Source organism: Macaca nemestrina, chromosome 1 (genome assembly GCF_043159975.1).
Source record: "Macaca nemestrina isolate mMacNem1 chromosome 1, mMacNem.hap1, whole genome shotgun sequence".
NCBI classification, from domain to species: domain Eukaryota; kingdom Metazoa; phylum Chordata; class Mammalia; order Primates; family Cercopithecidae; genus Macaca; species Macaca nemestrina.
The window spans coordinates 217,561,467-217,574,239 of NC_092125.1; the positions used below are offsets into that span (position 1 = coordinate 217,561,467).

The window sequence follows — 12,773 nt, forward strand, 5'->3', positions numbered from 1 at the left end:
AGCAGCAGGAGGCCTAACGAATCGACACTGCCGGCTGCTACACTCCGAATTGAGGACTTGGTGACATTTCCCCCGAGTCTGTACTAGCCCATGATGAGGAAAGCCTCATATCAAGTCCTCCCAACAGAACACCCCTGATGACTGATGAGGATGTCGAAGCTGTTTTCCTGTGGCAACTGTGATTTACTTTCTTCAAAGTCTGTTTCATTCATGCACATTAAGTGATTTATATAAAATAGGAGAATAAATGCCTAGACTCCCATGAGTCCATCTTTTATTGATAAACTCTAGTTCTGAGGACAGAAGCTTGATGGAGTCAGTATAGTGGGAATTTATAACTTGGCATCCAGTTCAGAGACTTAGATCTTCTTGACTGAGAGGAGATCGGGTCCCTCTGGGGAACAAAGAAGCCTTCAATGTTGTTTCAAGTGTATCCTGTAAATCTTCCTCTAGGCCTTCCCAGAGGGACCTGCTATATGACTTATGATCCAGTGACCCCAAATTCAGAGTGTTCTCGTCTACTGTGAAGAATACAATATCTTCCTCCTCTGGTTTCAACCTAGTACCAATGTTTGTGTGTAGCTATGCAGCTTAATAGACCAAAGCTAATTAGATGAGGAATGGTAGACCCAATTCAACCGTACAGGCATCAACCATATCAGCATACAGGCATCCCTCTCCCACCGTTTCATTTTTGTCCCCACTCCAACGTCTTCTCCATTTTGTTTGTATTAATTTTCTATTGCTGCATGCTAAATTACTGCTAGCTTTTAAAGGCTTAAAATAAGACTGATTTATTTTCTGGCAGTATCCACAGATGAGAAGTTGAGGCCTGGATTAGCTGGGTCTTCTTCTCAGGGCCTCACAGGCTGAAATTTGACTGGGTTTCTTTCTGGAGTTTCTGGGGAAGAACTTGCTCTCTAGTTTCCTCAGGTTGTCAGCTGAGTTCAGTTCCTTGTGACTGTAGAACTGAGATCTCTATTTTCTTGCTGACTGTCAGCCAGGGGCCTCTCGCTGCTCCTGGAGGCCTCCCATGTTCCCAATACATGCTTCCTCCAGCCAGAAGAGGAGACATGCCCTGCATGGAAACCCTCCTGCACTTCACATCTCTCCAGGAAGACCTCAGTCCCTCCAAGGAACTCACCTTCATTAGGTCAAGCTCATAAGATCATCTCTCTATATTAAATTTGACTGATCTGAGATCTCGATTACATCTGCTAACGTGTTTTTGCCATAAATTGTAACACAATCCCAGGAGTGATATCACTGGCTCTTGTCTACATTCAGGAAGAAGTGATTATATGAGAACAAAGATCACTGGGGGTCATCTTAGGATTCGACCACAATATTATAGAGACACAGTAATTAAAAGAGTATAACAGATTTCTGCTTGTTTCTGCTGGAATAAATCATATCAGACTAATCCTGCCGCCATAAACAAGCATAAAATTGTTTTCAGACAGTGGACAACAGGCAGTACAACAGGAAACTAAAGGGGGGGGGGGCCATGATTTCCTAGTTCTTTAGGGAGAATTTTTCAGCAGCTGCATCGTGGGCTGGAGTCCACTCAGAGCAGGACAGCCCCACTGAGGTGAGAAGGCAGAGATCAGAGTTGAAGTCCACTGAAGCAACTGCAGTCTGTGGGGCAGGGCAGCAATGAGGAGACAGCTGTTCAGAGGGGCAGCTGTCGAAGTCCATGAGGGATTCCATGTGCACACTTATCAAGGACGGGACTGTACCTGCACAAAGAAAAGATAAACAGATTTAACAGAGGGTTGGCTGCTATCAAATTGAGTTTGGACCAGAGGTAGTTGAGGTGGAGGAGGGTTGGGGAATGGATGATGGCGTTTCTGCCATCCAGAGTGGAAAGAACTCACCTCATTAGCACCCGGGTATCCAACTGAGACACTAGAATGACTGTGCTTTAGGAATAAGTGTCACACTTTACAGTAAGGCCTATTCTAGACCAACCCTAGTAAAGCCTAAAACCAAACCCTGACAAAATCCACAAAGCGGTGGATTGGTGATTGCCAAATTAGAGGGTCTTGAGAAATGCTGTGGGCTTTCCATGCATTCATTTTAATAAAACATAAACCAAGTCCACATAAGTCCAAAGTGATCAGACAGTAATTTTCCTGCCCACTAGAACAAAATTAATTCACACAATCAGTGACACAAGCTAGTCAAGTCGACATTTAAGCAAAATACATCTAAGAACAGCTAACAAATAACTCTTCTCAAACTCACATAGAACATTCACCAAGATAAATCACATATGCTGAGGAATCCTTAGCATTTTCTGTCATGTCTCTTTGACTTGTGTATACTGTGCTCAAGCTCTTAAAATTATACACTTTAATTATACACATTAATATCCTTGATTATACTTTAATAAATCTCAATTGCATGTAATTTATATTTCGATATATTTGTTAAATTTTATAATTAAAAAAAGTGTCCTGGCTTGATTCAAGAAATCTTTTTTATATTTAAAATATATAATTTTATATATTATCAGGGCAAAAGAGAAAAACCGTATGATAACCTTATACACAGTAAAAGCATTTAGCAAAATTGAAAACTTTTTTCATGATTTTTATAAAAACAAACCCCAGAAAACTCTCAGCATGATAAAAACAGAAGACAACACTTCCAACCCCATTAAGGATAGATTTGAAAAAAACTCACAGGTAACATTATATTAAATGGCATAAAATTGAATGCTTTTCTATTAAATCAGAGAAAAAAGTAGAATATCTGTTGGTACATTTTCAATTCAGCATGATACTAGAGATCTAAATCAATGCACTAAGGTAAGACAAATAAATAAAAGTATTGAAAAGAATGAAAAAAAAGAACTGAAATTGTCTTTATTCACAGATAATGGCTGTGTATGTTAATAATCCTAGAAATCTACAATAATCTACCAAAAGTAATTAGTGAGTTTGATAATGTTACAGAATATAAGCTCGATATAAGTAGTCTTGTGTATTTCTGTATATTAGCAACGAGCATTTGGAAAAGGAAGTAAAAAACAGTGTCATTTAAAGTAACATCTAAATACATGTTTTCTTATAAATAAATTCAACAGGCTGGGTGCAGTGGCTCACACCTATAATCTTAGCACTTTGGGAGGCTGAGGTGGGCAGATCATGAGGTCAAGAGATTGAGACCATCATGCGTAACATGGTGAAACTCAGTCTCTACTAAAAATGCAAACAATTAGCTGGGTGTGGTGGCATGTACCTGTAGTCCCTGCTACTGGGGAGGCTGAGACAGGAGGATCACTTGAACCTGGGAGGCAGAGGTTGCAGCGAGCCGAGATCGCATCACTGCACTCCAGCCTGGGTAACAGAGCCAAATTCTGTCTGAAAAAAAAAAAAAAAAAGGAAAGAAAGAGGGAGGGAGGTAAGGAGGGAGGGAGAGAAGAAGGAAAGAAAATCAACAAAATTTATGTAAGGCCAGTACACCAAAAACTACAAAAAATTGCTTTAAGAAATTATGAAAGAACTCAATTAGTGGGGAGATAAACCTTGTCATGGATCAGAAGAGTTATGTTTAAAAAGTCAGCTTTTCATCAGTTGATTTCCAGATCCAATGCAATTCTAATAAAAATTCCAAGCAGCACTGTGGTGGAAAATTACAAGTTGATTCTACTATTTATATGGTAATGTCGATGATCAAGAATAATAAAGGAGCAATATTATAAGAGAATAATGGTGAATGAATTCACTACCTATTTCCAGAATTACTCTGCAGCTATGAAAATCATGTGTTTTTTTGGAAAAAAAAAAAAGAATATATATCAGTGGAAGGGAAGAGAGAATCCAAAAATAGATACTCTTATATATATGTCTAATTAATGATTCTTAGGCCTATGTATGTATACAAAGCCACCCACACACACACACATATGTGACCTAGGGAAATTTTCCAATCTTTCTGAGTTTGTTTTCTCATCGGGAACAGGATAATACCTAAGTGACAGGCTAGTTCATAGATTTTAATATGATCCCGTGGCAGAGGACATGAACCATAATTAATTGTTAAGAATATATTTACACTGAACTCTCCTTTATCCATGTGAAAATTGTAGACAAACAACAATTGTCAAAGAATAGACAGAATGTTCTAAGATAAATATTATTCCTTTGTTTCTGGAAAGAAGTCACACATATAGTAAAAATAATTAGAGAGGACCTAGTTCATATTGAACAATCTTCTCCAAACCCTGAAACAGGTCTACTTTCTAACACCAGGGATGTCTTGACTGAGTCCAACCCCTGCAACCTCCTCTGTCTGGAATAGACAGAGGAAGTTTGCTCCAGCCTTAGAACAGCATGGGCTGGCAAGCGCTCTCAGAGAGGCTCTCAGCTTCAACTCTAAAGGCCCTGAGGAATATGTGCAAGTGGGTTGGGTTAAGGCCAAGCTGAACCACATGACCAGGGCTCTCACCAGCGCCAAAGTCAGTGGAAGGATATCAGTCCCCAGAGCTCTGTTACAGGCCATGGATGCTCCATGGAGGGGTGGTGAGCATATGGATAACAATCAGAAGAAACATCGGTAATGGACAGGAGGCATAAATAAACCATGTCCACCCTCCTCTACAACCCAGGAAAGTTCTCCTTTAAAAAATGATGTCTTGAAGAAAACAGGTACAAATCTTTGTGACTTTGGATTAGACATTTTTTAAGTAGGCACAAACAATCCAAAAATAGATGGAGAAATGGACTTCATTAAAATAAAAACTTATATGCTTCAAAGGACACTGTCAAGGAAGTGAAAAGATAATCCACATAATGGGAGAACTATTTCCAAATTATATATTTGACACAGGTCTAATACCCAGAGTGTATAAAGAATTCATATAACTGAGCAAAAAACGACAAACAACCCAATTTAACAATGGGAAAAAAAGCTGTGAGTAGAGATTTCTCTGAGGAAACACACAAATGGCCAAGAAGCACATGCTAAGATGTTCAATGTTTTTCATCATTAGGAAAATGTAAATTTAAACCAAAATAAGATACCAGTTCACACCCACTACTATGACTTAAGAAAAAAATAAAGACAATACATGTTTGGAAAGTTATGGAGAATATGGAATTCTCATATATTACTGTTGGGAATGTAAAATGGCATAGCTACTGAATTTGGTGAACAGTGTGTGAGTTCCTCAAAAAGTTTAACAACAACAACAAAAATTAAGCATAAAGTGACATATGATGCAGCAATTGCACTCGTAGGCTTATAACCAAGAAAATGAAAAACAGGTGTTCACTCAAAAACTTGTACAAAGCTGTTCATAGCAATATTATTCTTAATAGTTAAAAAGTGGAAACATCTTAAACCACTATCAGTTGATGAATAAACAAAATGTGGTGTAACCATATAGTGGCATATTATTGGGCCATAAAAGTTCATGTACTGATGCAGCTTACGAAGGATGAAACTTGAGAACAACATGCTAAGAAACAGATGGAGAATGTCACAGTTTGTTATTCCATATAGAGGAAGTGCCCAGAACAAGTACATCTATATCTAGAGAAAGTAGATTAGTGGTTGTCAGAGACAGCAAGAAGGGGGGAATTGAAGAGTGACTGCCCGTAGGTACAGGCATGCTTTTTGGCATTATGAAAATATTCTGGAATGAGGTAGTAGAGATGGTTGTGAAACTTTTGGAATATGGTAAAAGACTGAAATGTGTGGTTAAAATGGTGAATTTTGTGATATATGAATTATACTATAGAAATAATAACAGTAATAAAGCAAGGTGTCTTTCCACATCTCCATGTCCTGTATTTTCATTAAAAAAAAAAAAAAAGGAAAAAAAGGGAAAAGCATTTCAGGCCAGGCTCAGTGGCTCACTCCTGTAATCTTTGGAGGCCTAGGTGGGAGGATCGCTTGAGGCCAGAAGGTCAAAACCAGCCTGAGCAACATAGCAAGACCTTGTCTCTATGAAAAATAAAAAATTAGCCAGAAATGCTGATGTGCGCCCAGAGTTCCAACTACTTGGAAAGCTGAGGTAGGAGGATCGCTTGAGCCCAGTATTTCGAGGTTGCAGTGATCTATAATCACCGGTGCACTCCAGCGTGGGTGATAGAACAAGACCCTGTCTCAAAAAGGAAAGAAAAAAAAAAAAAAAAAGCATCTCACTTTAATAGTAAGTGACCAGAATGTGATGCTGGCAGCATGTTGTGAGGAAATGTATTAGATGAAAGAAGTTAAATTCCAGAAGTTTTCCTCTTTTCAGAAATGAGATATGGGGGAGAGAAACACGTACTTGGAAGGAACTGACCCCGCTGAATTGGAAAACGTGAGAAGGGGGTGGGGAAGAGGCTGCTCCACCTGAGATCTGGCTCCAGGACTTACAGCAAGGGGAACTTGGGCAAGTTACAGACTCTCTGTGCCTCAGTTTCTTCATCAGCAAAACAGAAAGAATCATCCCATCAACTGTAAGGTCAGTGCTATCAGTGGGTCCCCAAATTCAGTGCACATCCGAGTCATGTTAACAAACACATTCCAGGCCCCACCTGAGCCCTCTGAATCAGAATCCCTGCAAGGAGGACACTGAACTTGTATTTGCACTGACTTTCCCAGCTGTTTCTTACTTTGATGAAGTTGGGGGTAGGACCCATTGAGCTGCATCACATCATTCCGAAGCCAATACACAACAGCAGAACAAGAATATTTTCAATGCAGTCTCTAAAGCAGAGGAGAAACTATTGAGGGAACCTAGAAGTAAAGGAGAAGGAGATCTGGTTTGCTGGGCTCCATTTAAACTTTATTTTGAGTACAGCAGAGCCACGAGCCCTTCGGGACACATGCCTGAGGCAGTGACCGTCCAACTTTGGAAGAGTGGAAGCCCTAGTTTCAAATTCAAGCATGCTTTGAGTAGAAATTCAGTTGACCTCTTTTTGCACAGCCACATGGCCAATCTTGCCTAAGCTGCTCCCCTTACAAGAAAAGGAATCATCCTGCTAGGAATTCAAACTTCAGCAGTCATGGGTAAGTAAGGAAGTCTTATGAATCTATTCTAGCCACCTAACAAGAAACCAGAAATTTAGCAAGCTCTTTCCATTTCAGGACAGTTGTGTTCACTAGATCAGAGGCATGAAGAACAGACCCCTAAAAAGGGAAAGTGTTCCTTTCAGTTTTAGGACATCACTGGAACATTCGGGAAGTGGAAACACAGCTGCCTGCTCTACAGTATGGGTTGCCTTTGTGTCTGGAATGTGTCTGACGTCCTGATCCCTGTGTCCATTTCAGGGAGCCTTGGGAGGAGCCTGAGTCACTGATGGAATTGGACAGTGCATGGAGATGCTTCAGCAGGACGCGGGTAAGTGCAGGGGCAAGTCCAGGTCATACTGAGGGAGAATGAGTGGTGTTGATGGGGACAGACAAAGGTAAAATCCAAAGTTTGTGCTTCATCTTCAAAAACTCAAACTAATAACAAACTTGGCCTTATGAGAAATCATAAGTATTTTTCTATTTCCATGAGAATTTACTCTCAAAACAGGAATCAGAAAAATATTAAGTCCAAGGCATAACACCTAAACCATTGCTCATATTTATTCTTTCTAAATAGAGCAAAGTGTAAAATCATCTCCATAAAACATACACTGTGGTTATAAAAAGGCAAAAGTCTTAGTGAGAATCACTGGTATTCCATAGAAGAGTGAATTAAACACAGCCAAGGGAAGACCCAAGTCTCATACTTCTCTTGAATATTCCAAAGTTTCAGGGAAATTCCAGGTGATAGAGGTTATTTCCCATAATGTTAAAGCAAGGTTTCAGACACTTGAGAATTTTGGTCCCAGTACTCTAGGAGGGCACACCTCTGTCCTGGAAAATAATCCAGGTATGTATACTCTTCCTGTGACTCATTCTGGTCATTCTTCCAGCTTCACAAAAACCAAAAAATGGAAATATGTCCAAAGACATGATTTGCTATCCCTCTTCTTCAGGTTTCTTACCTGTTACATATGGATAATAGCATTACCTTAAGGATTATGGTGAAGATACAACATCCAAATATGAGCACAGTTTTGAGCAAAATGCCTTGTACAAATTCATCAGTGAATATCTACTAATTATGTGAATATTTACTGAATTATATGGATCCTAGGAATAATGACTGAAGAATGACTGTGATTGCTTTTATTGGCAGTGCTGAAAACTCATCCCTGTGTGACCTCAAGTAAGCCATGTAACTTTGTGAACCTGCAGTTTTATCATTTTTAAAATGAAGAAACTTGACAGATTTTCATCATGACACAGAACGTCAGGTCTCCCAGACCCCGGAAAATATGTTAACTTAAAGCTGTTGATACATCTCAAAGCAGTATCCTTACAGTGTCATTGGAGGACAGTGCAGGCTGCAGTGAGGCACGCCTTCAAATGGGATTGATCCAGTCCTCGTTCCTTAACTTCCACATGAATGCTGAGCGGCCCAGGATCACACCCAGTGCACCCACAACTCAGGCAAGTCCAGCAGCCAATCCTAGGAGACCTGGGCTACAGAACAGTCTCCCAAGTTCCAGGCTCACAAAACCTCAGTGGAGATGGAAGCTGAGAAAGTGAGGAGGTGGCTCAGGGGATTGCTCTTTCCTACTCATTCCTCTCATCTCAAACTCACCTTCTGCTGCACCACTGAGGATCACCAGCCAACCCTGACCATAACCTTGACCTTGCCATGTTCTGTTAGTGAAATGAAACCAAAAATGAATGATGTTAGTCCAACTCAACAAAATATATATCAAAACATATTCCATAAGAGCCGCTCATGGCCCTGTTCTTTCCAGTATATGGGAAAACAAAAGGGAAACAACCAAATAGCATCAGGTTTATGAAACTTCCTAAGATAGATGGTCATACATGTTTTCAGGAGATCTCTATATACATGAATTTGATCACTTGATCCCTTGAAAAGAGCTCTTGAGGCACTAGAATGACATCCACAATTGACAAGTATGAAATGTGGTGCTCAGTGCCATGAAAATACAAATCAACCCACATAGAGGAAGAGCTTTGATATAGGGATGTCAAACTGGTCTAGAGTGTAGTGAAAGCCAAGATGCTTTTCTTACTGGTGCCCCAGTAAGAAAAAAAATTCAACATAACAATGAGATGCAGCAAGAATAATACTGAGACAGGAAAGAAAACATTTTTAAAAAATGAATTATTCATTCACTTTCTAGTGGATACAGAAAAAACTGCAGAAGATGCAGAGGATATCAGTGCAGGCTAAAAGTTTCATATCTTACACTTGCAGAAAAGGCTTAAGATCTGTTTTAACTGGGAGCAGGTGGGGTGACTTCATGACTGCCCTTAAGAAAATATAACCTGTTGGGAAACTGTTTCTGCCTTGATGATGTTGTACAGACAAGAGATAAACAGTGAGGAATGTGCTTAGATGTATTGGGAAAGAGATGGTCTGTGGCATTGTCACAAAAGTACATGAATATTGAGAGTGAATGCTGAAGGAATGAGCCCAATGGTGGTAACCCTCAGGTGAGACCAGGGTGCCTGTGTTTCAGCAAAGCCAGGGCAATTGGAATGCAGGCTCCTAAGATTCCATGACACCCCCACCTTCTAATTCTGTTATTGCAACTGCAGACCGTTACCTGGCACGCTGGCCACAATCTTCCTCACTCTTGTGAGACTCTGAGCGACTGGCAGTGCCTTAGCTCTGAACTCAGACACCTCGAACCTTGTTTTTGTGGTTAAGGATCCTAAAGTGCTGTGGGGACTGATCTCGTTTTTCTCAACAGTAAGTTAAGAATTTCGGTTACTGACATCCCTCAGTCCTGATTCAACCTATTTGATTTCACCGGTTTGTAACCCATCATGTGTTTGGGTTTCTTCTCCCCAGTCCCTGACTCCACGTCTTCTGCCACACACGTCAGCATGGTGGTATATGCGGGCCCTTGGTCCAGTAAGAAGGCAGAGATGAACACTCTAGAAATCAAAGAGAAATTGCGCCCCCAGCGGACAGAGAACAAACATCAGTTCCTAAACACCAAAGAGAAACTTCTTGTAACTCAAGTGGCCTACTTTCTGACCAAGGGGCAGAACAGTTACAGTAAGTTCCATAGGCTCACCATCACAAAAGTGATGAATGATGTCCTGTCTTCTCTCTGAGAAACTGAATTCTCTCTCCATCAAAAATAATTTAATCCTTCCCTTACTTCTAGGAAAATAGAAATGGGTATTTTCACATTTTGTTAATGTTAGAAGACAGAGGTACCAAAGTATTTTGAAACTTTCCCTGTTTGCCGACAGGTGGGGATGGACCTAGAGGTAGAATAGCAGTTATTGATTTCGGACACAGGCACGGAACCACCTGTTTTCTCCAAGAGGCTAAATCATGTTTTCAAGAATCCTCTCTGTACCATATAAGATCCGGCAGACAAATGACATCTAGTCTGTTGTTCTAAATGTCTGGGACTAGTGAACTTTTATTCAGTTCAAGCTTCTGTTGAGGCCCAATAGGCCAAGCTCTGTTCTAGGGACCCTGAGGGAAATTTGGTGTTAGTACACAGTACCCGCTATGTGGGGCCTCAAGAGGAGTCTGCTCCTAATAGAACCTGTGGTATCTATAACGACAGCATCAAGAGCAGGGAGTAGGGGCCGTGCAAGGTGGCTCAGTCCTGTAATCCCAGCACTTTGGGAGGCTGAGGCGGGTGGATCACGAGGTCAGGAGTTTGAGATCAGCCTGGGCAACATGCAGAAACCCCGTCTCTACTTAAATTTCAAAAATTACGTGGGAAATGGTGGTGGGCACCTGTATTTCTAGCTACTCGGGAGGCTGAGGCAGGAGAATCCTTTGAACCCAGGAGACAGAGGTTGCAGTGAGCCAAGATCACGCCATTGCACTCCAGCCTGGGTGACAGGGCAAGACTCGTCAAAAGAAAATAAAAAAAAAAAAAAAGAAAAATAAAATAAAATAAAAGAAAAAGCAGAGAGTACCCTGGTGAGAGGGAAGTCCTGCTTCCTCAGGCACAGGCTTTTGTTCCTAAAGAGGAAGAAAGATCGCACCCGAGGATGTGTGGAAGTAGTAGTGCAGTGTGCAGAGCAGGAACCCTGAGTCTGTCTCCTGGGCTGCATGCAACTTGCTTGTCCTGTCTGTCCCTCAGTTTCCTCATCTGTTCATAGGGTGCTACAGTAATACCTACCTCTGTAAATTGCTGCAATGAGTTACATGAGTTATTTCTTGTCAATCTCCTGGAACATTTATTGGCACAGAGTAAACACTATCTATTAGTTCCTCATTCTACTGTTTGTAAATTAACACAAACTTTGTTAGTATTAGGGCGTATTTCCTTGATAGTCTTGTGGTCTTATGTCTCATAATTTATGTTTCTGTTATGATTGTTAAAATCATATCTGCAGATATGATTTAAAAATCAAAGATTTTTAAGATCTTTGACATATTTGTCCTTGAAATACCCAAACGGAAACCATCAGTCCCATAGTCCTAGGGGCCTTCCCAACTGTCCAAGAAATCTCTACTTCATGCCCCAGTGCAGTGTTTTTGGAGGAGAGGCTGCAAGGCTTGGGGAAGTGGCCCCACATGCAGAGTCACACCTCAGGGGCTGTGAATTCTGACTCGACTTTATTGTGATTGAATCATCTTGTCAACTTCCTTGATGTGCCCTTGAGTTTCGGTTTGTTTGTCTCTAAATTTTGGAGATGAGATGCCAGAAAGTCAGGAGACTGAAGAGTAAAGAGGTGGAAATCCCTGCCTAGAGCCTGTTATTGGGGTCAGTTATGTCCTTGGGACGGACCTGGCTCCTGCCCTATAGACAGTGACCACCGCTGTGTGTCCAGCTTTTCACTGAGGCCGGTGTGTCTGTCTTTTCTCAGACTATGAAGAGTGCAAAGACCTCCTAAAATCTATGCTGCGGGATGAGCTTCAGTTGAAGGAGGAGAAGCTTGCAGAGCAGCTCGGGCAAGCTGAAGAGCTCAGGTGAGGGGGCCCTATGCAGGCAGGTGGGCAGGTGTGTAAATCTCTGAAGTACAGCTGCTTGGCGGGGTGAAGTAAGAGCTAAGCTGGGTCTGGGGAAGGGCAGGAATTGCCATGGCAGGCTCACAACACACAAAGATTTATGAAACAGAGAACAAGGATAATAATAAGTTATGGGTTGCAGTTGTTTCTCAGAGCCATGATTTCTCTTTTTGAAAGAAGTAATTGTTGAGGTGAAATTTACATAACACAAAATTAACTAAAGGAGTCAGAACCACCCAACAGCATTCAGTGTACTCAAAATGGTGCGCCATCACCACCCCACTTACCCTTAGTCAGAATCACCTCCTGACTGACTGCGGCTTCTCATCCTTTCGGTCAATCAGTGTTGCCTTCTGGAGCCTGTCATTCTTTCCTTCTTTCATCTTTTCGACTGGTCCTCTCTGCACCGGGCCTCATTTCTGTCCATGGCTTTGCATCTAGAGACTGCGAGATGCACTATGTGTATTTTCACATGGAAATGTCCATGGCCAGAGTGAGGAACTGAAAGGATGAATGTCTTTTTGAAAGTGAATAAGGAAGGCACCTATTTTTGTTTACAAAAGGGAAAGATGAATGGAACATCGTCGAGGATCTTACAGGAGCCCTCTCTGGTATAGACAAAGCCTGTAAAGCATTTTTTGTTCTTTCTCTTGGCCACAGACATTTGAAATATGTGCTGACCTTCTCCTTGGAGGTCTCCTTGAGGACATTGTCTCAGAAATCTCTGTCGCAATATTCGATCTGATCACTCACCCCTTTCCAC

The 12,773-nt window shown here is 41.2% G+C and overlaps 1 protein-coding gene and 1 long non-coding RNA gene across 22 annotated transcripts in view; one reads left to right on the top strand and one right to left on the bottom strand.

Annotated features, from left to right (window-relative positions):
* Window positions 1-12,773, top strand: part of LOC105471461 (NBPF family member NBPF3-like) — a 49,734-nt gene that overhangs the window by 13,455 nt on the left and 23,506 nt on the right. For 4 of the 9 annotated variants that reach the window (XM_071099774.1, XM_071099769.1, XM_071099771.1 and 1 more), the window contains 5 exons: window positions 7,270-7,339; window positions 8,171-8,484; window positions 9,619-9,772; window positions 9,875-10,084; window positions 11,869-11,971. In XM_071099774.1, the coding sequence (XP_070955875.1) occupies window positions 9,910-10,084; window positions 11,869-11,971 (278 nt within the window). In that variant the 5' untranslated portion in view covers window positions 7,270-7,339; window positions 8,171-8,484; window positions 9,619-9,772; window positions 9,875-9,909. Of the gene's footprint in view, window positions 1-6,326; window positions 6,461-6,728; window positions 7,340-8,170; window positions 8,485-9,618; window positions 9,773-9,874; window positions 10,085-11,868; window positions 11,972-12,773 lie in introns of those variants that run through there. The other 5 variants (XM_071099760.1, XM_071099775.1, XM_071099758.1 and 2 more) reach the window with 4 other exon arrangements.
* The window catches only part of LOC139364242 (uncharacterized), a 53,552-nt gene continuing 42,144 nt past the window's right edge, over window positions 1,366-12,773 (bottom strand). For 9 of the 13 annotated variants that reach the window (XR_011625736.1, XR_011625733.1, XR_011625739.1 and 6 more), the window contains 3 exons: window positions 12,298-12,454; window positions 8,639-8,700; window positions 5,812-6,735 (listed from right to left, as the gene is read on the bottom strand). This is a non-coding gene — a long non-coding RNA (uncharacterized lncRNA). Of the gene's footprint in view, window positions 1,740-3,246; window positions 3,369-5,811; window positions 6,736-8,638; window positions 8,701-12,297; window positions 12,455-12,773 lie in introns of those variants that run through there. The other 4 variants (XR_011625731.1, XR_011625734.1, XR_011625735.1 and 1 more) reach the window with 4 other exon arrangements.